Below are 26,491 nucleotides of genomic sequence, written 5' to 3' on the forward strand. Positions count from 1 at the left end.
CTGCCTGCACGGGACGGACGGACGGACAGACTGACAAAACACACCGACAGAGCTCCCAGCTAGAAGTAATATCACCATAGTTCCTGGCTGGGAGCGTTGCACAGGAGGTGGCGGTTTAGTGGGTAGGCCACCCTGGAGTCCCACATCCGCGCTAGCCCGTATGACTGGCGCGAATCCGTAACTTGGATTCCGCAACTCCTCGGAAAAAAAAAAAAAAAAAAAAAAAAAAAAAAAAAAAAAAAAAAAAAAAAAAAAAAAAATAATAATAATAATAATAATAATAATAATAATAATAATAATAATAATAATAATAATAACAACAACAATAATAACAATGATAATGATAATATGTAATTTTGCCATACGATTATTACACATTTTATTTTTTGGAAAACTTTTTTTCATTTTCTGAAAACTTTTTTCATTTTCTGAAAACTTTTCTCGTGGTAAACGAATAAATATGAATAATTGCTCGATATATTAATAATAATAATAAATAAGTGATGGTTAAGTATATGAATTCACATTTTTAAATCCATTAAATATCGTATTGATGGTGAAACGTTTCCGCCCGATGGTGGGTCGTCCGAGGCGTCAAACATCAAATATTTACATCAATTCTATGTCTACAGTTTATCCTATAGCTATTGGGGGGCTGGGACAAACCCCCAAGGTACGGTGTCGGTCTGTCCGGGTATCAATTGCCGCTTGTCATCCTGCCAACTCAGAGCCAATTTTTTTTGTACGATCGTGCTTACTTCGTGTTTTTTGCTGCGTATTAAACACTGTGGAAGAGTCAACTCTCGGTAAGCCGTCAGACAGCGCTTATAATCATCAAACGTGATGCTGTTTATCGATGAATTTCTTACACCCTTGGCGCGCTTACTCACTTTTACGCCACCGTCGTATTTTTCCCCATCCTCACCCATCGTAGTAAATGTGTACAGCTTTGCTCGCAGTCCCACAAACTCTGTCATAATTTTACCATTATTTTCATCCTTCATTAGCCCTAGTTGTTTTTTGTTTTTAAGGGGAATACCATACACATTGTCGGGCGGATAGTCAGAGGTATCAAACATTGTATCTACATCACGTTTGATGATATCGTAGATATTAGGCACATTGAATTGATAAATAAGGCTGTCTGTGTCGGTATACATCAATTTAGCTTGTTTATTCAAAAAGTTGGTTTTGATATAATTATAGTGGAAATCGTAGAGAAAGATTTTTGACAGATCTAGAATTGATGCGCCGACGTAAATAGGTTTGGCGAAGTGAACTTTGAAACGATTCATTTCAATGATAACCATATCAGTGCCAAATATGGTGCAGCTGTGAAGGTTTGCTCGAGCAATAAGCGTTCTCGCACCACCTTTTCCCTCCCATTTTGTAACCAATTTAACATCTTTATGATTTCGCACATTCTCCATAGTCTTGCCGAACACAGCGTTATTCATGAGTTTGTAAAAGTTTTTCTCAAATTCATTCCTAGATCGCTGACGCATGTCTGTATTGAGCGTGATGTAAGGCTTGAGCCATGGAGATTGTGCAAACTTCAAAATTCTGTGCACTTTCGTTACTTTTAATCCTAAACTCAAACACTGTTTCAAATTTCTATAGTGCAATATATACTTTGTTTTGGGGTGAAGGGTGGTCGCGAGTTTGGCATTTTTACTACCTGGAGGAGTAAAATGTTCGGGACAAAGAGGTAAGTCTTTGTGATCCTCGTGGAGTTCCACAGGGTGGTCCAAATCTACCTCCAGAAAGTAGCCGATCGGCGAATCATCCGGATGGTTCGTTATATCGATGTGCTGATACTCCCACTCGAACGAACCGATTGGTAAATGCACGCTCATAGCTGCACCGTACAGGTTATTCACGTCAAAATACATGTGATACGATTCCGCTTTGTTTGGATCAAAATCTTTTTCCATGAATCTATTATTGGCCCGAGCGTGTCGATTGGAACATTGCGCTACGCCGCCTCGAATGGCTCTTTCGAAAAATAACACCATTTCAGGGTTGTCTAAAAGTTGCAAATTTACATTAGTATGCTTGAGCATCGCGTCAAAAGCAAGTCCCGGTACAGTGTAGTAGTGCAACGGATCTAAATTGTATGTTTTGAAGCAGCTAGCGCGGAAATTTTCGAAAATATCGGCAAGCAAAAGAACATCGGTCTTTAAATATAAATCTGAATAGCCTCCCAATGACTCTAAATGGAATTCCTCCCAAACAGTTTTCGCGTGCTCGTAATCGGTGTCTGAAATATTTGCATCGCAGAGGTGCGAGTAGAAATGCTTCTTTGCAGGTAATCGCGGTTCATCGAGTTTCCCCCAACAATCGACGTATTCATAGGGAAAAACACCTTTGCGGGTCATCAAACTGAACTGAGTCGGGTTATTATAAAATTTGCGTGTTATGCGTTTATCGGTATCGGTCAAATATGTGGAAAGTTTATCGATGCTGCTAGCCATAAATCGGAACGAATCGATGAATCTCAAGTGCATCATTGTTCCATCGACGCGTTTCGTGAAGGATATATATTTTTTCTTATTTATGGGTAGCAGTGTAATTTTACCGGGAAAAGTTGACGCGAGGGATTTTATTAAAAAGTGAGAATCGTAACCGGACAAATTGTGGAAAACTATTGGAATTGTGTGCGACTCTCTGAAATTCAAATTACACCGATTATGAGCAGGACCACGATATTTACCCGTGAAGTGACAGTGATCGTAACACTTTTTCTCCTCAGGGGTGAACGGTTTTTCACAAATATAACAATTCTTTGCGCGCATGTGACGATCGCGTTGTACTTGGGTAAGAGACTTTATCGGAATTATGTTTTTGATGCGTTACTCTACTTGAATTGATAAATCTTTAAGCTGTTTCATAAACCAATCTGTGCAATCGACACCGTGTTTACCGTGGAACTCCGATAAATTCTCATCGTACGCGCAATGTACGTAGTACGCTACGCTGTGCGGGATATGCTTTTGAATTTCACAAGTCTTACGAGTTTCAAATTCATCTACAGGTTAAGGGATTAATATACATCCGAGATCGGCGTATACGAGAAACGGAACGGTGCCTTTGTTTTGAAAATTGGAAAATATTAAATCTTTACACTTGGGAAATTCCATGCGTACTTTATTTAGCATAATACAATCTTGCCGATGATTGTCGTAGGCGTGTTTCACGCTAAAGTGGCACAAACATCTGTCACATAAAAACATTTTGTGTTCATGAACGGAAAATTGTTCGCTCACCAATCCGGAAAGATCTTTAATCCAAGCAAAATGGAATCTCGGTGCAAACTCGCCAGTCATATCGTCTTCCGGATTACTCTCAATCATTAGAAGATGGATCGTGTCAGTGTTTACGCTATGCAAATTTTTACTCAAATAAATTAGCACGATGACGCTTTTATTCGATTTTGCATGATGCGAAAAAGTTTGAGATTCTATACCATATACATTGATGCACAAATTATTTAATCTCTCAAACTGTTTCACATCATGTAAAGTAGCTGTCCAACTCGTAAATATAGCGACGATAGTTGCCAGTCCTATCGGTGTGGGTGATGACTGGGTGGAGGGCTGCTATGACGGACCAGAGAAGACATCTTTCGTCCTTGTTCCTCACGTTAATCACAGCCTTCTTATGTCGAATGTCCTGGGGCAGCTCGATGAATGTTAAAGCCCCTGCGGTTAGAGGCTGGTAGCGATTGATATTTACAGCGATGTTGAGCATCTCAATCATACTCCAGCCGGAATCACGTTGCTCGAAATCTTCCACCTTTAATAGCAGATCACCCCGTGCACGTGTAAACCAGCCATTTGTATCGCTCGATGGGAGAAGAATTGCCACGTTGGAGGTGTTGAAACTCTTAACTCCGGTGGAGATCTTTTCGTGCTTGGCATTTTCGAATTTGCACGATAATATGAGGTTAACCTTCACATTTCCCTCCTCGCGCAGTACCAGCTTCAACTTCTCGGTGACAACGCGCTGCACATCGTCCAGAAAGGCGTCCAAATTCTTATGATGGAGATTTGCGACAACCCCCGTTCTGTTCGGCTGGCAAAAGCACTATCCACATCGTCCCACTGTACACCCGCAGGAGTACCGATATTTCCACCTGTCACCACTGTGCGCTGCTGCAACTGCTTGATCTTCGTCACCCAAGATTGCAGGAGTGCGATCGTATGTTGGATCCGTATCTTCGCACCAACGGTTGTTCCTCGTTGCATGGAAATATCGCGCAGAACTTGGATATTCGCAATTCCAATATCAGCCCAATGATTGATGACAGCGTCATTCTCTTCTCCGGGTGGTTGCTCTCTCAGCAAATTGTACGTCCCTTCCATCTGCTCCGCAAGTCCCATATACGCTTCGACTGCCATGACTTTGACGTTGATATAAGCTGAACTTTGTATAACTTTTTTGACTTGCACGTATCGTGTAAGACTGACGAGTCTGCATCGGATGCGTTGAGCTTATATGTATATAGGCCGATAGATCGCAAGAATTTGGGAACGGTGCGCACTGCGTTCTGCGCATATCGGAGGGAAAAGTGACGTCAGAGACGACTGGGCCCAGCCTTTACCCATCCCCCCATCTCCAAATTTTTGGGTTTTATTGCTCGTTTGAAGTGACCCGCTTCCGCAGCTGCATCTTGCCTAAAAGCGTGTTGAAACAGGTTTTCACCCTCCCCTCCCCCCCCCTCCGCCTCTCCACGAGCCCACCGCCGCCTACGATGGATGCCCACCTAAGTATAAAAATCTGCGCAAATGCTGTGAGTAGAGTAGCAATGTATAGTTTCCCAAGCATGTAATGGAAATCCGTCAACAAAAAGCAGGTAGTGGGCGGTGCAGGTATAAAAAATCGGGGCCCTCGCCCCGAATACCTACGTTTATGACGCTTGGCGGAAAACAAGTCTTGACAGGAATTATTTTGTTTGTGTGCGTGCGTGTGTGTGTGTGTGTGTGTCGTGTGTGTCGAATCCTATGAAAATAGACATCTTCCGGCAAACCGCGAAAATGATCGACGGGGGGGGGGTAATGTCGCAGATTGGGGGGGGGGGGGTGTCCCACCGCGGATTGGGGGGGGGGGGTACCGCCGCGGATTGGGGGGGGGGGTACCGCCGCGGATTCGAGGGGGGGGGGGGGGGGGGGGGGAGCTAGGGGGGAGCTAGGGGGGAGCTAGGGGGGAGCTAGGGGGGAGCGCCGCCATCTTTGTATCAGAACTGTCGTATATACACTACTATGGTATAAAGTTTCCTATGTCTCTAGACAAAAACGCCATTTCAAAATTTGAGAAACTTAATGGACTTTCCATAAACGTTTACGGTAAAGACCAAGGTGATCGGGAAAAAGGTAAAATAGTATCGATTCACCTGAGTCAGAATGAGTCTGATAAACCTGTAATTGGTCTTCCAGCGATAGAAACTGAAATCGACGACGATGACGATGATGTTGATATGAGGAATGATGAAAAAAATAGAATCTTTCATTTTTTTTTATTCGAAATCAGTCTCGATTAACAAGTTCTTAAATTTCCAACGGTAATGATCGTTCTTTGTTATGTGATAGATTTTTCACTCACTTTTAACGTGAAATATGTTTAACAAAGCACAAAGTTTGTTGCATGAGTTTAAACGAGACCAAAGTTGAATTACCCACAGTGGAGGAAAAGATACTGAAAGTCAAAAATTTGAAGCACAAAGAAACCGTTCCATTCTGCATTTACGCGGATCTTGAATGTTTGCTGCAACCTACTCATATTTAAGTGTCAGAAAATAGATCAATTTACCAGAACCATGTTCCGGACAGCGTAGCATATTATCCCCATTTCGCCTCCGACGATTTCATTTCAACGTTCGATATTAACCGTGGAGAAACTTGCATCCGATGGTTTGTGGATGAGTTGGAGAAATTGGCACATTCGTCAGAAAAGTATTTCAAAACGGATGTACCCATAGAACCGCTCAATTGCAATCAGCCTAACGAATTCAATTCATCAACGGTGTGTCACATTTGCGAAAACCGGTTTTTGCTCGAAGACGTCAAACATCGTAATCACTGTCATTTCACTGGAAAGTATCGTGGTGCTGCTCGCCCAGGCTGTAATCTAAATCATCAGAACTCACATACTATCCCGGTGATATTCCATAATCTGTCAGGGTACGATTCGCATTTTCTGATTCAAGTATTGGCGACAACTTTCAAGGGTACTATTCAGCTTCTACCCGTTAATAAAGAAAAGTATATTTCGTTCACAAAATTTGTTAAAGGAACGGCCCGACAGTTTAGATTTATAGATTCGTATCGCTTTATGCACAGCAGCCTGGAAAAAGTGGCAACGTATTTGAATGATAACCAAAAGAAAATCACACGTGAATTTTGCATGAGCTCGGACAAACATGAGTCATAACCAAGAACGGTGTTCTCCCGTATGAGTACATGGATGGTTGGGAGAAGCTCGAGTACGTTAAATTGCCGACTGAGGAAAAATTTATTTCAAAATTGAACAACCAAGAAATTTTGGATAAAGATTACGGGCACGCATGCAGTTTTGCACGCTGTCAAGATTAAAACGTTAGGAGAGTACTCAGACTCATATTTGCAAACTGACGTTTTTCTATTGGCAACAAAAAGCAGGTAGTGGGCGGTGCAGGTATAAAAAATCGGGGCTCTCGCCCCGAATACCTACGTTTATGACGTTCGGCGGAAAACAAGTCTCGACAGGAATCATTTTTTGTGTGTGTGTGTGTGTGTGTGTCAAATCCTATGAAAATAGACATCTTGCGGCAAACCGCGAAAATGATCAACGGGCGAGGGGGAGGCGGGGGGGGGGGGGGGGGGGGGGACAAGGGGGAGAGCGTGAGAGAATGAATGAATATACTTTATTATGCCCTGGAGAAAAACTCCGTGGGCAATGCGTTCATGAAAATATGATGTAATAAAACTTAACCTAAGAGCTGGAAACTAAAAAAAAGCGTACAAAATCAAAATGCAGAGAAACCGCGAGCACAAAAGTGTAAATAAAACATAGAAATAGTGTAAAGAAAAGAGTAAAAGAAAAAGAAAAAAAGAGAGAGAGGGAGAGAGAGAGGGAGCGAACGCCGCGGATTTAGGTGGGTGGAGGGGGGGGTGACGTCGCGGATTGGGGGGGCGGTACGCCGCGGATTGGGCGGGGGCTGGGGGGGGGGGGGGGGGGCTAGGGGGGAGTGCGCCATTGTGTGGTCTAGAACCGGCGGGGGGGGGGGGGGGGGGGGAGCTAGGGGGGCTGTGGTCCAGAACCGGCATATATACACTACTTATTATATCTCGTTCGCAACCTTCGAGAAATATGACATTTTGTTGAAATTCCAAATGAACCGCTTAACGAACAACAGCGTGTGATCGACCTGAAAGTGGAAGTTCTAATAATCTCCAAGCCGCTTCCATCGGACCGACATACCGGGAGTCAAGAAATGTAGAGATTTCATCGTGTACCTCATTGTTCAATCCATACTCTTTTATTTCCATCAGAGCCCTATCGTGACCTTTATGCATATATTTATTAATATACTTCATACACATCACTCAATTACAACTCTCTACATTAATATGGCAACCGTATGGTGTCAATAGATATGGATTATAAGGCACAACCTATTGATTATCAATCCATTCCAAATGGCCATTTACTTTACTGTTGTAATACACGTTCTCCTGTCGATTATCGGTTCTTTTGTACATAGGGTATCCGTTTTTATGAAATGCGGTTGCGATGCAAACAGGTTCTAGAATTTTTCTGGTGCACACTTCATGAACGTTATCAGTCGTTACGCACAAACTGGTGGCTTTATGAGGACCGTGCAACATATGTTTGATTACCAAATAGCGCAATCGATCATCTTCACCTTTTCTCGGAATTTCAGCTCGAATATACGTATCTACGTCTTCTGGAGTTTTCAATTTAAATTTTGCATGTACTATTGATAATGAATGTATGTGAGGCAATTCGCGCTTTTGAAATTCAATAGCATATATGTATGCCAATACTTGACCGAATACGTTCCCACTGAAGATATCATTTAACAAAGATCTAAGCTTAATATGAAATAGGCGACATACAATTGTAGGTATATCATTAACTGTTGTTTCTTTTGGAAATTTTTTCAACACGCGTTTTAATTCGGGCCAATTGGGATTGCATGTCATGGTGATAAAGTAATCGGGTTCACCTTTAGCTCTTATAATAGCCATTCCGTCTTGGTAATTTTTATACAGATGACATGGACTTCCAATGAAAGGTGACGGTAATATAAAAATGTTTCCTAATCTGTCCTCTGACTGAAATGTTGCTGACTTGTTCAAAACACTTTTTTTAACACGGTCTAGTAAACCTTGATAACATTCAATTTGTAACTGTTGTTGGTTTCTGCGGAAAAAATCTAAGCGTGTACTTTCAACCATTATACATGCACGAATAACGTATTGTTGCGTTAAGCGACCACCTTTCAAGATTGGAATGAAGTGCTCGTCTGGTCTATAGGCTAAACGATAAGAATAAAATTGTAATATGGATAGACGCTTAAGGTTATTCGTCTGCTTCATTTCTGGACTCCACCCTAAATCGTCAGATGGGAAAAGAAGAAAGAACGTCATTGGGTCGACATAGGACGATAGTTCAATTGAAATCCGAATTGTCTTATTTTCCCTATCGCAATATTTAGGATATACGCATAATAGTAGGGGAGCCCAAGAGGGGATTTTGGGTTTTATTCAAACGCGACAGAACAATATAAGGAAGGAAACCTTGCACCCTGTTATGAACGACCACCATATATGAACCCTTAATATACAAGGGTGCGTCTAGGGTAGCCAATCAGATTAGTAAAAAAAAATCGATCCTCAAATTAATTCGAGCTCGTCAGATTAATAGAAGGTAAGTTAATTACATGGAAAAAAGCGTCAATTTCAATATTCTGACGATTTGATCATGATATGAGAGAATAAGCGAGTAATTAGTTTGCAAAAAAAAAACGTCACCTGGAAGTATTCGAGCGCGGTTATTTTTTTTTAATTTAAAGGAAATCATGTAAAAATTAGGGATATAATATAATCTGACGGTTTCTACAACGTAAAAAAGCTAAAATTATTGATAAAGTGAGGTACGTGCAAGTGCTGAGAACTATGTATTTCCGACTCCGCGCCTCTCTCCCCTTCTCACTCTTTCTCTATTTCTCACTCTCTCGCACCGTCCCCCCACTACTTTCTGCGGCCATGATGCCATCTCAGCTGATGGCTAGTCGTACATTTAATATGTATTCCCTATCCGTAGTTAGAGTAGTTAGAGTGAGCATTTTATTTAATAACAGCCATATTTTTCTTAGGATTGTTTTCAAAAACTGAGAATTATTAATTGAGGATATAACAAGTAATTTTTTTCAAAAAAAACATAAACAAGCAGTATTTATTTTTTTGTAAATAACTTTTGAAGTTGGTGACTTGCGATGATTCACGTGAGTGGAAGTAAGTGAGCGATAGTCGGTAAAGAAAGACAGCACTAGTGAGTGAGAAAGAAAACAATAGCCATTGACTATTGGTGTCCTTTACATGTCACGGTACTACCTTAAGCTGTCAGAACAATGAAATTCCTCCACATAATTATCAGATTATAGGTTAGCACAACAAGGACATCGAGCTGAACTGTCTGCATATAAATCTGATGAGCTTGAGTATTTCAAGGTCACTATTTTTTTTTTACATTTTCAAAAATCGGCTGTGAGTTCTGACTGCATCCAAATCGTCAGTCTTTTGAATAGGATACCTTTTAGAGGTCACTTAACATTCCCCCTGAATATCTGATGAGCTTAAATAATTTTTTTTTTTTTCATTTTCTACCCCTTCGTGCTGCCACCCCCGACTTGTAAGCCGGCAGATTAATACTTCTCTGTTACCGGAAGCACATAGGGCGTATACGATATTAATGTCTGACGCACTCGAGTATTTCTTTATAATAAATTTTTTTTACATTTTTGAAAATTAGTACCTACTTCCCCCGGCAGTAAAAGAGCATATATCATATGAACTTTTTTTCTTTTTAGTATCTAATCTTTATGATCCAATAGGTTCTCGCAGCGCTAAAGTGACTTACCATTTAGCCTCTTGGGCTCCCCTACTATAAGTCGAAATGAGGAACAGTTCCGTCTTTAGAAATAATTAACGCTGCACATTCAGTAGCTGACGGTTTGTTATATCTACGCATGTCCACATTCGGATTCCGAATAAAATGTTAACAATAATTTTTAAATTTTTTTGAGTATTGATGTGAAAGCTTATACTTTTTAACAAACTGATTAATTTTTTTCAACTCGGAATTAATTTTTCTCGTTGTTGAATATTTTAACTGAGGGTTGTTCAATAATATTTCTTTCACAGCTTCATAATCTTCGTAGATATGAATTTGACCGTATTTCGGACTTTCGTTTTTCTTTGGATATAAAGTAGTAGGTGCATAATGATAAACCTGACCCTGAATTTTCAGATTATAAACACCATGCCCAGAATTTTTCAAAAAGTTTGTTTCAACGTTGTAAAAGTAAATTTACTGTTATAGTAACGAATTGTACTCCGAAACACGATATCATCAAAAAATTTGCTTAACTTTTTGGGATACGGTGACAATGAAGGTAAAGATACTTTACCTCCATGGCAACAGTTTTTCTTCGGAAAATCGTTAATCCAAAGTACAGCATTGCAATACTCACAAACATATGCCATATCACCAATATTATAGTATTGACTATTGTTTGAAGCACCATCAAGGGCGATACCATTTCGTTTCCTAATAAGATTTCGGGTTCGTATTTCCATCTTTTTTTCCTCGCATGTCAATCCATTTGCGGTTTTGTTGCGTTTCAATTTCAGCAATGCTCATGTTTACGATACGTTTTTTCTTCAACATCATTTACCTATTTTCTTTACGATATTTGCGTTTACGTTTCAATTCCGTTGACCGATTTTGCTGTGCATATTTTTCTTGGCATTTGCGTCGTTTATCCCTCGAATCCATTTCGATGTTTTTTTTTCTTTAACACTATTTCTCGATTATTTTCAAGATATTTGTATAGCACGATTTTGCAGTCTATAATTTTTGACGTTATTTATTTCTCAAAACCATAGTAAAAATGTGAAATATGCAACTGTTCAAATTTATATTTTGACAAAGCTGCTTATCATTAATCAAATAACGGCCCGAAATTAGCGTTATATTGATTTGTTTCGACTTTCAATTTTAATTTACACGTCAAGACTGACACTATTATTTCATCCAGTTTCTGACAGCTTATATGACCGTTTTTATGTACGGCCCGAAATCAGCGTTGTATTGATTTGTTTCGACTTTCAATTTTAATTCATACTTCAAGACCGACACTATTCATTTCGTCCAGTTTCTGACAGTTTATAGGACCGTTTTTAAATAATTTTTTTTTTTTTAAATTTTACATAATGACCCAATATAAAAATAAAAATGAAGAGTACGGACCTGGCTCAAGTCGCGAAAAGTGCGAAAAAAGTGATGAATATGCATCTACTTCAAAAGATAATTGAAAGAAAAAAAATGAAACACCCATACCTTTTTCGAGCACGGATTACTTGAAGAAAAGTAAAATTGGTGACAAATCTGTGTTAGTTTTATTCTGTCTTGTAAATGAAAAGTGCTCCTCTGATATTTTTTGAAATGAGATATTATATGTTCAAAATTAATTAATTCGTGATTTGGAATTCCGTCAAAAATTTGATTTGTAATTCTTGTTATTTCACTTTAATATTTAACATTTTAAGGAATTCTTTGTTATGGAAAATGATTTCTATCGTGTTAAATGAGATGCCAATTCCATATTCCAATTTTTTATAGATCTATAGTTGGGTACATGGAAGAAGTCGATCGACCGAGAAAAATCGAATCGAAAGATTTATCGAAACAATTTGAGGTATTTCAATTCATCATTAACAATTCCGAAAGGACCACAATTCAATGTGTCATATGGAACAACGATATTGAAGTCGTTTTTGGAAGAATAAATTTGAATGAGGTATTTATTGAAGAACCATTACAGTGTGACTGACTTGAAAATCGCGGATATTTATGATTTTTTTGTTTCGAGTAAAATTTGATAATCAGTTCGATTTTTTTTTCCTTCATTCAAATGACATACCAAATGTTGATAAAAGTTCATATTTTTGGATAATGGAAAAAAAACGTTCCCAACAAATTTCACACTGAAATGGTCCCCTAATCGACACGATTTAAATATCAATTCCCATGATATTTTCAGTTCCCATAAACAATTATTTAGGTCGTCCTTGTCGAAACGGTAATTGCAAAGGAAACAAAATTTAACAATGGAAATGTTGCTTACGAACTTCTGGTCAAACCTTATTCAAAAATTACAAAATTAGATTCCTACGACGCCGAACCAGATCATGCAAAAATGATCACAACCGATTTAAAAGATATATTTACGACTTCTGATTATGTTCGTAAGTCATTACGAAATAATAAAAATAAAAATTGAAATACACGTTCTTATTAGCATCATACAAGTGAATAGAAAAAGATACAAAAACATTCATTCATCTATACAAATATTAATAGATACAGGAGTCAAGGGATACATACGGAATGAGTTTGTTTCAACAAACATTCGTGAAACGAATCAAGTTTTTGGGGCAATCACTGATGGCCGATATAAATTGGAAGTGGTAATATCAAATTATGCGAACGAAATTTCATTGGACAGAGGGCGAAATATTGAACTTATGGGCAAAATAGAAAACAATGGTAATACTTCAGAACATGTCTTATTCATTCTTTTTTACTATCAGTATTTTTCGATTTTTCGAAAAAAAAAAATTCGAAAGCTCCATGTGTATGCTTTTCGCCCGGTTCTTTCCAAGACTGCCCAGAGTATACGAATCCTTAGTTACGGAGGCGCAATTATTTTTACAGAGACAACGTATTTTCATGTTAACAATATGAAATGTGTAAAAAAATTGGATTCAGAAATGGCGTTGTTACGTCCAGCATACCACTTCTCTCTATTTTTCCTACTCGCTAACTCTCCCACAGTTCTTACATTAATCTCATGGTCGCTGTCCTGTCCTCTTATCTCTACGTAGTCTCACGCTATTCACTATCGCGCTTACTCATCAAATTCCATTCCCTACTTCTAGCATTGTCACACCTTTTCTGCACCCGTACGTTTCACGTCTCAAGGGACACTCCTATTCTGACTCTCGACAACCCCACATCCAGACTTCTTATATATCTTTTCGTACCACGCAATTCACTCCTACCGGTATCTCAAGTTCTACGCAATAAACATGTAATCGACATATCAACATACTCAAGTTTATTCAATCCTCATCCTGATTTCCGGTTGACCTGAAACGTAAAAGCGAAGCCAACCAGGTTACTCCTTCCGCTCAGGAGTAAACTCTACTCACGGACGTAACAGCGTTAAAAAATCTTCTTCTGGGAAACGAACAACCGAAAAAAAGCCACAGATAACCTTTCCACTCTCGTCTCAAAGGTTAAATAATGAATTTATTAAGATCTTAAGATAGGAAAGAATAATAAAGATATAATGATTTAATGAAAGCCAAGCCAATTTCAATCATTCAATTTTAGCGAACAAAACGGGGATAAAATGCAAGAAAAGCCCTCTCCCACACCACGGAATGCTGCTATACAATTCATCATCTGGTCTCCATCAGTCTCTCCAAATTCCAGTGAAGTCCAACCAAAACAACACAAGTATCGCCCAATTGAACCCAAACAAAACCACAAAACAAAATCCAACCCAAACAACACAACGACTGACCCAAACGGCTAACCCAACGGCTGAACCAAACGGCTAACCCAAACGGCTGACCCAAATGACTAACCCAAACGGCTGACCCAAACGGTTAACCCAAACGGCTGACCCCAATGGCTGACCCAAACGGCTAACCCGAACGGCTGACCCAAACAATGATCAGGACCCGGAGGGAAACTATTCTATAATATAGTAAGATATATATTTATTTTAGATTCATTTACATAAATTATATTACTTAAAATGAGGTGTAACTGTAATTCGAAATATATATACACACATGTATATACTCGTATATATTTATATATATATATATATATACTACAATAAATTCTATTCATATTTTTTTCTTCGCATGATATTTACATTTTTTTTTTTTTTTGTTTTGTTGAATTGGTCGAACGATTTCACGAGAGAGACCCTTTGCACTCCTTGACATACCACTTCTTCAACCGCTAAAGATTTGCGAAGGCACAGTTGTATCCCGTTTAACCGTTTTCATGATAATCAACGCACCAACCCGCCTCTTCCATATGTTTCAGTTTTTCCAGTGATGGTGGTGAAAAGTTGTAAATCTTCCATGTTTATTACTCGTTTTGCCCAGTCAAGGATCTTCGTCAGCCACCGTTTCTTCTCCTCACCTTCGACATATACATAGCATGCATATTTAACAGCCTTTGTTACAACTTTCTGCACCTCAGCATAAGGTTCGATTCCTGCATTCCATAGTATTCCCTGAAAATTGTGTGTTAGCCAAGCGTTAGTAGCTTTTTGTTCAGCTGGTAGATCTGCCCAAGCGTTCGGTGGTTTAAAGAGAATGCGACTCAAACCCGATGAGTTTATGTTTATGATGCAAGTTCCTTGGGTATAAAAATTTATTGCCGGGGCCAACGAAACTTTGAACGTCCATGATCATCTCCATATTGCAAGTTGGAACAGTGCTTTTTGTTATGCTTTTGCTGACCGTGCTCATCTGTCACACAAAAATTCAAATTTGTTGTATTCGCTCCCATAATATTTTATTCGTGGAATGCCCTCGATTATCGTCTTCTGCATTCTGTTAAATTGCACCACTTCATTTTCCATGAGACTTACGATTCGAGGGGTGAAATTATTTCGAATTGCTCATTTAGCGCGAGCAGAATACTCGTGCCGTACTTAGTATTGACAAGTCTTACCCCCGTCACGTTGTACTCCTTCCCAACCTCCAGTTTCGACATTCTCTTAGTGGGCAGCGTTTCCAGGCGACAGACGAGGTTGATTTCATTCAGATCCATCACGTTCGATGTAGATTTTATAAATTATACGTACTATGGATACTGAAGTTCACAATAGGAAAACTATGACAACAATATAACGTGTTGAATAAACTCGCAATTTGTATACCAACTAACCACACTCTCCCCCCGTAATAAATTCTTGCGCGTGAAAGTTTACGGGTCATCATCAACATTCTCAGCCTATCTAATTGCGGTGTCGCCATCTGGTCAATTAGCACAAAAGAATGTATTCGAAGTATGCCGAAAATATTATTTTTGAAACGATATATTCCGCCAGCCATTTTGCAATACCGCCCCATCATCCTGCATCGTCATCCTGCTTTGCATTCATGTCCGCCATGTTGTTGTTTACATGCGTTAGGCTGGGCTGGGTAAGGTTAGGTTAGCAACCTGCTTCGATATCATGTCAGCCATCTTGCGCCCCGCCATCTTGTTTTTCACATTGTTTAGGTGAATTTAGGTTAGGTTAGGTCAGGTGAGGTGAGATTGGGTTAGGTTACGTTAGGATAGGTCCCTCCTCCCACGTCGGTTGTCACCTTGTCGTGGTGTAGGGGCTTGATGGCCGCGATGAATCTTGAGGACCCGACGCCCCAGGACTTCAAAATCCCGGGGCGGGAGTGATTCGAGACGAGTGTCCACTAAGAACAGCCGGCCCAGCCCCCCTGGGGCTGGGTGTACGAATGGCGGTATGAATGGGCGATGTGTACATGGGATGCGGTTGGGGCCCCTGGGGCAATTTCTCGGAGACTAATCAAGGAAGGAGTAGTAGCCGACCGACCGGGGCTGCGGGTGAAGTCAGTACCTTTACCGTACCTCTGTGGCGTACTACGGGTAAACTTCAGTCCACGGAACCTCGGTTCCATGGCGAAGGTCCCAGGAAACCACATGCCCATCGTGGGAGAACCGCTCCCCGCGGCTGTCTGGAGCCAATCTGGGAGTCAAACCTGGTGCCCTGGGCGCATGCTTGGAGGATTATCTGGTCAATATTTCCTTATACCCGACGTCCGGTAGGAGGTTAAATCCGGCAACGTCTTACTGGGTCGGGGCCTACCCTGTTTCGGATTGACAGGGGAATCCCCGCCTGGCGACACTAAAGATGTAGGGATGGAGGGTTCGCGCGGATAGGGCAGACCATCCGACAAGTCGATAGCGGCTTCCACGAACCAGGAGATGGAGAGGAACCGCTCTTCACGGCATCGGATGCCACACCGCTTTCGCAAAGGAACGAGCGGAAGGGATAGGAGCTGACCCCACCGGACGGAAGCCCAGGCTCGAACGAAGAGCTGTTCCAACCGAGGCAGCTAGGGGGAAAGGCAGGGTGTGCACAGGGGGATGGGACTCCCCGGCAACCAGAACTCTCCACATCGGTGGAGGAGCTAAAGGAGGGGGCCTCCTCGGAACAGGAGGAAGAGGGAAGGGTGCGGAGGGGCCTGCGCCTCAAGGGCAAAAGGAGACGCAAGGCCATACCTAAGGCAAAGCCCAGCGAGGGGCCCGCGGGGATGGCGAATGAGAGACCGGAGTGGGACAAGCCGGGTCCGAGCACGAGGGCGGAGACGGGGCCCGCCCCGCCAACACTGACAACGTCGCGGCAATCAAAACCGCAGAGGAGAACGGTCGCAAGTTCGCTGAAGGGCTCCCCAGAGGGAGTAGGCCCAGTAGAATACCGGATCATGTCAGCGGCGGACCTAGGGACCCAGATACGGGAATGGCTGGAAGAGACGGATGCCATCCGGGTCAAGTGTCGGTCCATCTCAGGAAGGTTGAGTGGTAACATGAAGAAGCGGCTAAGCTGGGCGAAAGAGGCACTGCTAACCCTCACAGGGAAGGCAGTATCGGCTTATGACCCTGCACCACTGAGGGCGCAAAATACAGAGCTCTTAGCCCAGCTCCGCAAGGCTGATAGGGAGAAAGGGAAGCGCTGCGGAAACTCACGGAGGTAAAACGGGAATTGGAGAGAGCCAATGAACAGGCGGTCGACCGTAGCGTAACGACCTACGCCCTCGTGACCAGAGATGGGGGGGAAGAAGGAGGGGCGAGAACCACCTCACGAGCCGATAGAATGGGACAGGGCCGAGCGCTCACCCCGCTCATCATAAGGGCCGCTAAAAGCAGACACGAATGCCTCGACCCAGCAGCGGAAACGCCGGCGTCCGGCAGCGCCCCGGAATCCAGGCTGCGACTAACGGAGGCCGAACTTGGGCTACTCCCGGCCAGCCTTAGAGAAAGGGAGACAGCTCTTGAACGGCAGCTGACTTCCATCAGCGAGGTCTGGAAAGAATTGAGGAAGATGTTGCGACAGATCCAGCTTCTGGGGGACATGAACAGAGAGAGTCGCAAACACCGGGTGAGTCCGAACTCCCCGCGACAACAAGCGGGATAACCGAGACCCGCGGAGGAACAATCGCCACACCAAGGGAGGGTGGCGAAGACGTGTGGACAACCGTTGGTAACGGTAGGCGGAACCCAAGGAGGGACCAGGACGAGGCCGTCAGAGTGGAGCCACCGGCAGGTGCTCCCGCCGCGGCCCTGCAAAATGCCGCCAGGCCCACTGACGGACAGCAGCGTGAAGGAAACATCAACGCACAGGCGACGGTGGTTGCAAAGAACGCGAGTCGGAGGCCCCCGAGATCAGCCGCCGTGGCGATCAAGGGGACCGGGGAAAACGTTAACTACGGGGACATACTGCGTAGGGCGAGGACGAAGATCTCTCTCACGGAGCTGGAAATGCCAGCGACAAAGATCCGGCGCTCTGCCAAAGGTGGAGTACTGATCGAAGTAGCCGGCCCAGACGGAGCACAAAAAGCCGACGTACTGGCGGCGCACCTCGGCAAGATGACGAAGGGCGAATCTGGGGACGCGGTTCGCATCTCGCGCCCCATCATCAAGGGTGAAATCCGAGTCCTGTACATGGACGACTCCGTAACGGCGGAAGAGCTTGCCGCCATAATGGCTGCAACAGGAGGGTGCGGAATCGAGGCGATAAAGGTCGGACCCCTGTGGGAGATGACCAACGGCCTGCGGAGCGCGTGGGTCCAGTGTCCGCTGACAGCGGCCACGAAAATAGCCGCAAAGTGGAAGGTACGAGTAGGATGGACGACGGCGTGAGTCAACCTCCTCGAGGTCCGACCGCGGCAATGCTTACGGTGCTGGGAATTTGGACACATCGGGGCGACCTGCAAGGTACCCAAAGCACGCGGGGCGGCATGCTACGGGTACGGCGGCGAAGGGCACCAAGCGCGAGCATGCACGGCGGCCCCCAGATGCGCCATCTACGCAGAGAAGGGCGGTAACAGCGCGCACAGAATGGACTCCGGACAATGTCCGGCAGTAGAGGAGCGGGGTCGGAGGCCCGCGGCGGTGACAAACCGAAATGGCGAGGCTGCCCCAAGCACTACGAATGTTGCAGTGCAACCTCAACCGTAGCTGGCGGGCCCGGGACCTGCTGGCACAACATACGACAGAGACAGGGACGGATGTGTGCCTCATCTTTGAGCCACCCACCGCCTCGGACTCGCCGCGCTGGATCAGCAGCATGGATGGACTGACCGCAGTAACCTGGGGGTCAGGGGACTTTCGGCAAGGTTGCCGCTGAGGTAGCAGAGGAGAGGGGTACGTTTCCGTTATATGCCTCCAAATAACGGTCATTTCCGTGTACATCTCCCCAAACATCACGCTGGAGGAATTCTCCGCACGCCTCGATGACCTAGGGGAGGCAGTTCGATCGGCAGACCGTATGCAGGGAGTAATAGTGGGCGGGGACTTCAATGCCCGCTCACCAGCGTGGGACCCCACAGGCGCGAACCGCAGAGGAGAGATTCTGAAGAGCTGGGCAGCATCCCTCGGGCTCCGCCTACTCAACAACGGCGCAACAGCGACCTGCGTAAGACCCCAGGGGTGATCAGTCGTGGACACCACCTGGGCCACGCCGGGCCTAGCCGTAAGAGTAATGGGATGGAGGGTTCTCGCGAGGATCGAGAACCTCTCGGACCATCGATACATCGCCTTTGAGGTGGCGGACCGTCCTTGGGCCGGTGAACCTCCCCCCCCCCCCCCCCAACAGAGAAACGACTAGGCGCCGATGGAACTTGAACAAGTTCAAGGAAGAGAGGTTCCACGAGTCCCTAGCACCACAGCTGGCGTGGGACCGACCGGAACGGACCGCACAACGGCAAATGGGCTTGCCAGGTGGATCAGGCAGGCGATGGCAGAAGCCTGCGTCGCGGCGGCGCACAGGTCCCGCCCACCTCCGCACAGGAAATCCGTACACTGGTGGACGGACGAAGTAGCCGAGCTGCGCAGGACCTGCATCCGGACTAGGCGACGGATGACAAGGTGTGACCACACCCTGCGGGCGGGCTCGCTGTGGGAGGCGGAACACAAAGAAGCCAAACGCAGACTGCGAGAAGGTATCAAGGCAGCCAAGGCTCGGGCCTGGCAGGACCTAATCAGTGCAGTGGAGACGGACCCCTGGGGACTGCCGTACAGAATGGTGTTCAACAGGCTTCGGGGGTCCTCACCGGAACTGACGGAGACCTTGGACCCGGTCATCACCGGGCGGCTGCTGTCCTCCTTATTCCCGCATCGGGCTCCGCGTGACGAAGACCAACGGGAGGAGGAGGTGAAGGCACACGGAGAAAAGGGATGGCGAGACGAGTGGGCAGTGAGCCCGGAAGAGGTTCGCACGGCCCTCAAAAAGGGGGGGCAAAGGAGCACGGCACCGGGGCTGGACGGGGTAAAGGGGAGGATCTGGGCTATCGTCCCAGATGGCATAGTGGCCCTCCGAGCGAAGTGCTACTCGAGGTGCCTGCAGGAGGGGGCGGTTCCCTGGGAGTGGAAGACGCCATGACTGGTGCTTATCTCCAAAGGGGGAGCTCGGCGGGGGATCCGCTGCCAAAGGTTAGGCCCAATGCCTGATGAGCGAAATCAGCAAAGGCTTCGAGCGAGTGGTAGTCGAGCGGCTGAAAGGGTGGATGGCGGAAAACCCCGCGGCGGATCTCGCGGAGGGTCAGTACGGTTTCGGGGAGGGCAGGGCAACGTGCGACACGCTGCTGAGGGTGCGCGGCTTTGTGGCGGGCGCGTGGTCAAGGGGGAAGGGGGGGGGGGGGGGTGGTCATCGCGGTCTCCCTGGATGTAGCTAACACCTTTAACAGCGTACCGTGGGGGGCCATACTGACGGCCCTAAGGGACAGAGAGGTGCCGAGGTACCTCCGAAGGGTGACGGGGTCGTACCTGAGCGATCGGGAGGAACCTCTGCTTCGACGGGGTCCTTCGGGTACGCAGGGAAGAGGGGTGCGACGTCTTGTATTACGCGGACGATACGCTGGTTCTCAGCTCGGCGGGGCACATGGCGACCGCGATCGTCTTGGCTGAGGTCCAGGTGGCAACGGTCGTGAGGCGGATCAACCGTCTGGGGCTGACGGTGTCGGCCACCAAAACCCAGGCGGTTGCGTTCGCCAAGGGCCGGGAACGGCGAGGCTGGGCAACGCAGAGCCCATGCCTTAGAGTAGGGGGGGAGGCAGTAGCGATAAGTGCCCACATACAGTATCTGGGAATTACGCTGGACGCCCAGCTTAACTTCCGAGAGCACTTCGCGCGAGAGGAGACCAAGGTAGCCAAATCGACTCGCGCGTTATTTAGGCTGATGCCAAACCTGCGGGGGCCCACGGAGCAGAGGAGGAGGCTGTACGCGGAGGTGATCTACGCGATCATCCTCTACGGAGCCCCAGCGTGGAGCGATGCGACGTCCAACCGCGCCGTTAAGCGACGGCTACAACGGATGCAACGTAAGGTACAGATAAGGGTCGCATCGGCGTACCGTACCGTATTGCTGGTGGCAGCATCCATGCTGACGCGATCTCCGCCGCTGGACCTGGTAGCGAAGACGCGAGCCCGCACGTTTCAAAGCCTCCGGGAGCAACAAAGCGCGAGAAGGACCGACACAGCAAGCACGCGCGCCTTGGCGGCGTGGAACGGGCAGCTGTAGCAAGGGAATGGAGGGCGGACCTGAGCAGGCCCAACCTCCCTAGCGGGCGCCTCAGGGGTGCTATATTGGCGAATTGGGAGGACTGGTTCAGCGCAGAACACGGAGGGGTAACTTTCCACCTGACCCAAATCGCGACGGGTCATGGATGCTTCGAGGGCTTTCTGCACAAGATAGGCAGAGCCGCGGACCCGGTATGCAAGCAATGCGGGGGGCCGTGGATACAGCGGAACACACGGTGGAGGCGTGCCCGGCCTGAGAGACGAAGCGAGAACTCCTACGCGGAGTCACGGGGGCGGACCTGACGCTACCGGCGTTGGTCAAAGCTATGACGAGGAGCAGGGAAGGGTGGGCAGCGGTCACATGGTTCGCGAACGCCGTCATGACGGAGAAAGAGCAAGCCGAGCGGATGCGCCAGCGGGGTTTGGCGCGCGTGGCGGAAAGAGTCTCCAGCGACACGGTCTCGGGGAGATAGAGGAGTGGGGCATCTCATAAATGGGAAACGGGATGAGGGGTGGCGCGAGCAGATCCTGGTAACTACGGGTAGGGGCCCGGAAGGGTTGGCGGGGTCGGATGCCGGCGGGCCTTCCCTCCGCCCTTTGCGGTGGGGCTGCGGTGTGTGCGGGGCGGGGGTGTGGATCTCGGTGGTTGCAGGGGTGGGGGCGGGCGGGGGCGCTCGTGGCGTCGTTGATGCTAGGGTAGCAGGTGACAGGTCGTAGGGTATCGTCACGGACGCCTGTGCTTCATCTCCTCCCCTTTCCCCTCCGCCTTTCCCCTTCCCCGTTTCCCTCCCCGCGGTTCCTGCCTACACGGGGGCAGAGAGGGACGGCCTTGCTGGTGCTTCTGTTTCCCGGCACCCGAGGTGATGGGCTGCCAGCGGAGGGGTGCAGAAACCAAGCCGCTAGCGCAGGGAGGCAGCGTCCGTACGCTAAGCGACTCCAGCGATAGAGCGTCAGCCAACAGCGAAAACCGGAGCTGGTCCCTAGGTATGACGCGAGCAAGGTATCGTGAACCGAGTGGATTGGGAGGGATGGGAGACGCAACTGCCAAGCTAGGAGTGAGCGCACGCACGCTAAGGTGCCGGGAGACCCCCCGAAGTTATGCTTCGGTGGTTCCGGGGAGTCTCTCATCCTGTTCCAGGGTGGCCGGTGGGTTTTTAGTGGGGGCGGGCTCCACACTACCCTGTGTCTCTTGCGTGAAACACAGGGTGTGTATAAGGCACTTTTCCATCGGAAAAAAAAAAAAAAAAAAAAGGTTAGGTCCCCCCACGTCGGTTGTCACCTTGTCGTGGTGTGGGGGCTTGTTGGTCGCAATGAATCTAGGGGAACCGACGCCTGGAATCTTTAAATCCCTAGCCGAAGGCGAGCCTAGAAGAGCGACTACTAAGAGCAACCGGCCCAGCCTCTCGAGGCTGGGTAAGGAAATGGTGAGGAATATATGGGAGATAAGAGAATAGGATGTGGTCGGGGTGTTCGAGGATATTCCACCGAGACTAGCCAAGGTCGGACTAGTAATCCGACCGACCAGGGCTGCAAAAAATGTCTGTATCTTTTCCTGCAGCTTCCTAGGAAGCCACTGGTTTGAAGTGGGAAAACCGCTATTTGCAGCTGACTGGAGCCAAGCAGAGGGTTGAATCTTGGACCTCGGGCGCATGCATGGAGGATTACCTGGTCAGTATTTCCTCATACTCGAAGCCGGTAGGGTATTTCCGGCGAGGTCTTACTCGAAAGGAGGCCAACCCGGGCTCGGATTGATAGGGGAATCCCCCGGACGAAACACCCTAAAGAGGTAAGAGGGGTGTGGGGGATCGCACGGATAGGGTTGACCACCCGATAAATTGACAGCAGCTTCCGCGCGAATACGGGGGTAGAGTTCTTCCCGGCGGGGATAGATGCTGCACCGCGGTGCAGCTGCCATGATGGCTGAATCGTCGTTAGACTTAAAATAATTCAATATGGATCAATTCAAAACAAAATCAACCGATAACAAAATAGAGTATGAGGTACTAGAGGTGGATCCCTCTGCAAGAAGGTCTAGCATCCACCGGTCACCACCACAGCCCAGGCGGATCACCAGCCTGGAGCTGCAGATGTGGGAGCCGGCGCCTGTCCAGACGCCGTTAGTCTTTATCGACGTAGAGGCGACAGAAGGGGACCGAAGGTCAGCCAGCGGACCGAAGGGAGCGATCCCGAGGACCGTAACGAAGGAGGGAAGGACGAACAGCTACCCCAGTGCGTCGCTAGGCTTGTCGGAGATAAGCGGAAGGGAGTACCTGAAGTCGCTGATTGCCCTCATCGAGGACATGGAGGGCTTCGCCCTCGTGCATAAGAAAACCAGCTTTACGCTGAAAGAGGACACGACGAAGGCGGCCATCGTCGTGAGGCAAGTAGAAAGGGCGTCGAGGCGCATGGAGGAAGAGTTGGCAGTGGCTAAGGCTCCACGGGAAACCGCGGTCAAGGCTGTCCAGATGACGAAGGAAGGGCCGCAGGATTAGCTACAACAATTAAAGCAGCCACGGACAAAAGACGTAGCAGGAACGAAGGAAAAATCTGCCAAAAGGAAGGAGATCTCGCCATCTGTAGGTGCAGCAAAGAAGCGGCCACGCCCCGAGGAGAAGCAGAAGGACAAGGGACTCGACGGATGAAGCGAGGTGGTGAGAAGAGGCCGACCGAAAGGAACGGCGAAACCCACTGCCGCGGCACCCCAACCAGCAGTCCTGCGGAAACCGGCGGCTGCGGCTCCATCGAAGGGGGGGCCAAGAAGAAAGCCGATCCGGCCGGATGCCGTCATCATCAAGGTAGCGGAGGGATGTAACTACGCAGACGTCCTCAAGAAAGTTAAGGGGGAAGTGGACCCCGAAAAGGCTGGCGCCAACGTTACGGCAGTGAGGCGGACAAGGGGGGGGGGAGATGTCCTCCTCGAGGTGAAGGGGTCGAACGGCGCCCAGGCCCTGAGGGAGGCGGTCGGGGAGGTTTTAGGGGAACAGGCGAAGGTCTCGACCCTGGAGCCGATCATGACCGTCGAGATCAGGGACCTGTACGAAGTGACGACAGACGAGAAGGTAAGGGCGGCTCTCTCCAGCGCTCTGAAAGCTCCGCTGGAGGTCCCAATCAAGATGAGGGTAGGCTTCCGGGGTACCCAGGCCACTTTGTGCAAAATGCTAGAGCGGACTGCCCAGAGGCTATTGGCCCTCGGTAAGCTCAAGATAGGGTGGACGGCCTGCCGGATCCGGGAGAGGATCACGGTGGACAGGTGCCACCGGTGTCAAGGTTTTGGGTACCACGCGGTCCGATGCCTGGGTATTGACAATGCAAATGCATGCAGAAGTTGCGGGGAGAACGGCCACGAAAAGCAGGAGTGTGGAAGGACCAGCCCAAGATGCGTCGTGTGCATCAACAGCGGGGCAAGGGCGGACCACTTCTCCGGAAGCGGCCAATGCAGAGCCTTCAAGGTGGAGCTGGAGAAGGCTGAACTACAGCACAGTAGGAGAACCGCAAGGGGGGTGCCCAACTCCACGGGTGTAAGGGGAGCAGAAACAGCGGGCGTGGAGGCTGTAATGCTCTCCCTCACCACGCTAGGCGCTTCGTTCGGGTGGAGGCTCGGAAATAATACCCCAGCATGCAGAGAGTAAGAGGAAACACCAGCACGGGACCCGGGGGCAGGCCTGGGGTAGTAGTACTCCAGGTCAACCTCAACCGGAGCCGGGCCGCCCAGGACCTGCTGACCCAGACCGCTGCTGCTCAAAGGGCCGGGATCTTAATCGTTCCGATCTAAATCGAAACCCAGCGACGCGGGAGAGCAGGGAAACTGGCTGGTGAATCAGAGGGGGGACGAGGCTATAATGGTGACGAACAACCTCCCGGGCACCCTCACGCTGGGGGGAAGAGGGGAGGAGTTTGTCTGGGCGAGAACGAGTGGCTTAACCATCTTCAGCTGCTGTTTCTCGCCCTACGTCACGCCCAGCGACTTCGAGGCCTAGCTGGATGGCCTGGAGGCCAGCATCCGAACAGCAGAAGGCAGGATCATCATTGCCGGGGACTTCAACGCGAAGTCTCCGAGCTGGGGGTCCTCAAAGCTGGACGTGAGGGGCCAGGCCGTAGTTGAGCTCCTGGCAAGGCTCGACCTCCACCCCGTCAACGAAGGCAGCGCACCGACATGGCAAAGGGTGAGTATTGGCTCTAACTCAGTCATTGACATTACGACAGGTAGCCCGGAGGTAGCGGCTAAGTTGCAGGGGTGGAGGGTCCTGGAGGACGGAACCCTCAGCGACCACCGCTGCATCGCCATGAGGTGGCTACCTGCCAAGCCTGGTAAACCACTAGGGACGCGGCTTGAAGGCGGATGGACCGTCCATAAATTAGACAAGGAGGCCATGGTGATCTGCCTCCGCGAGGAAAGGGAGGAGCAGGCAGACAATCCAACTGACTCAGAAGTCGACAGGCTTATGGACATCTTGACTAAGGCGTGCGACGCGGGAATGCCCAGGAGAAGACCCCTCAAGGCAGGACCACCACACATTGGTGGATTGAGAGGATTGCACCGTGGCTCGGAAACAAGAAGGTCTACGGGAATCACGCCTGCCACCACCAGAACGGCCTGTGCTGAGACCGTCCGATGGGAACAAGCAATCATCAACGCGCTTCGTCTCTGTACCGTCGACATTGCGTGATAGTACTACTCAGTCTTCAGGGAGTCTGCCCAGATCTCCGCACCGTAGTGGAGGATCGAGTTCACCGTCGACATCAAAAGTCTACGTTTCCCTGGTCTCGGTCCGTTTGTGTTTGCCATCAGGCGGCTTAGGGATGCTATCTTTTCAGCCGCCTTCTGAGCCGTTCGTCGTATGTGAGGCCAGAAGGTCATCTTCGTATCCAGGGTCACCCCCAGGTACATACTTGACCTCCCCTCTGGTCTCGATCTCGTCCGTCCCGACCGTCATGCATGATGTGGTCGGTATTTGTCTTCTGGTGAGGAGCACCAGTTCTGTCTTTTCCGTCGCGAGTTGCAGTTCGTGGTCAGTCATCCACCGTCCGACTCGTCTCATTGTCTGTTTCAGTGCGTATTGTGCCGGATCTGGAGTTCACTCGACTATCAATGCCGCCACGTCGTCAGCGTAAGCGACCAGGCAAACGCCAAGTGGGAGCTTCAGTCTGAGCAGGCTGTCATACATCCGGTTCCAGAAGTCAGGTCCTAGTATGGAACCTTCAGCGACCCCCGCGGTGATCTGTCGCGTCACTTGGCCTTCGGTCGTTTCGTACGTCAGCCGTCTGTTTCGAAGGTAGTCTTCAACAACCCGGAGCAAGTAAGGCGGGACCCCGAAGTCGACTCTCAGCGACCCTAGGATATCCACCCACCTGGCTGAGT

The 26,491-nt window shown here is 47.9% G+C and overlaps 2 protein-coding genes across 2 annotated transcripts; both read left to right on the top strand.

Moving 5' to 3' along the window:
• The first annotated feature begins 20,494 nt into the window (after nucleotides 1-20,494).
• LOC138191306 (uncharacterized) lies at nucleotides 20,495-21,133 on the top strand. Its single transcript, XM_069137951.1, has one exon. The coding sequence runs from the start codon at nucleotides 20,495-20,497 to the stop codon at nucleotides 21,131-21,133; it is 639 nt and encodes a 212-aa protein (XP_068994052.1).
• Nucleotides 21,134-23,770: 2,637 nt separating this feature from the next.
• On the top strand, nucleotides 23,771-25,799 carry LOC138191307 (uncharacterized). Its single transcript, XM_069137952.1, has 4 exons — nucleotides 23,771-23,783; nucleotides 23,842-24,683; nucleotides 24,917-25,211; nucleotides 25,336-25,799. The coding sequence occupies exons 1-4, from the start codon at nucleotides 23,771-23,773 to the stop codon at nucleotides 25,797-25,799; spliced, it is 1,614 nt and encodes a 537-aa protein (XP_068994053.1).
• Nucleotides 25,800-26,491: the final 692 nt, after the last annotated feature.

Source organism: Neodiprion pinetum, chromosome 7, assembly GCF_021155775.2.
Source record: "Neodiprion pinetum isolate iyNeoPine1 chromosome 7, iyNeoPine1.2, whole genome shotgun sequence".
Taxonomy (NCBI): domain Eukaryota; kingdom Metazoa; phylum Arthropoda; class Insecta; order Hymenoptera; family Diprionidae; genus Neodiprion; species Neodiprion pinetum.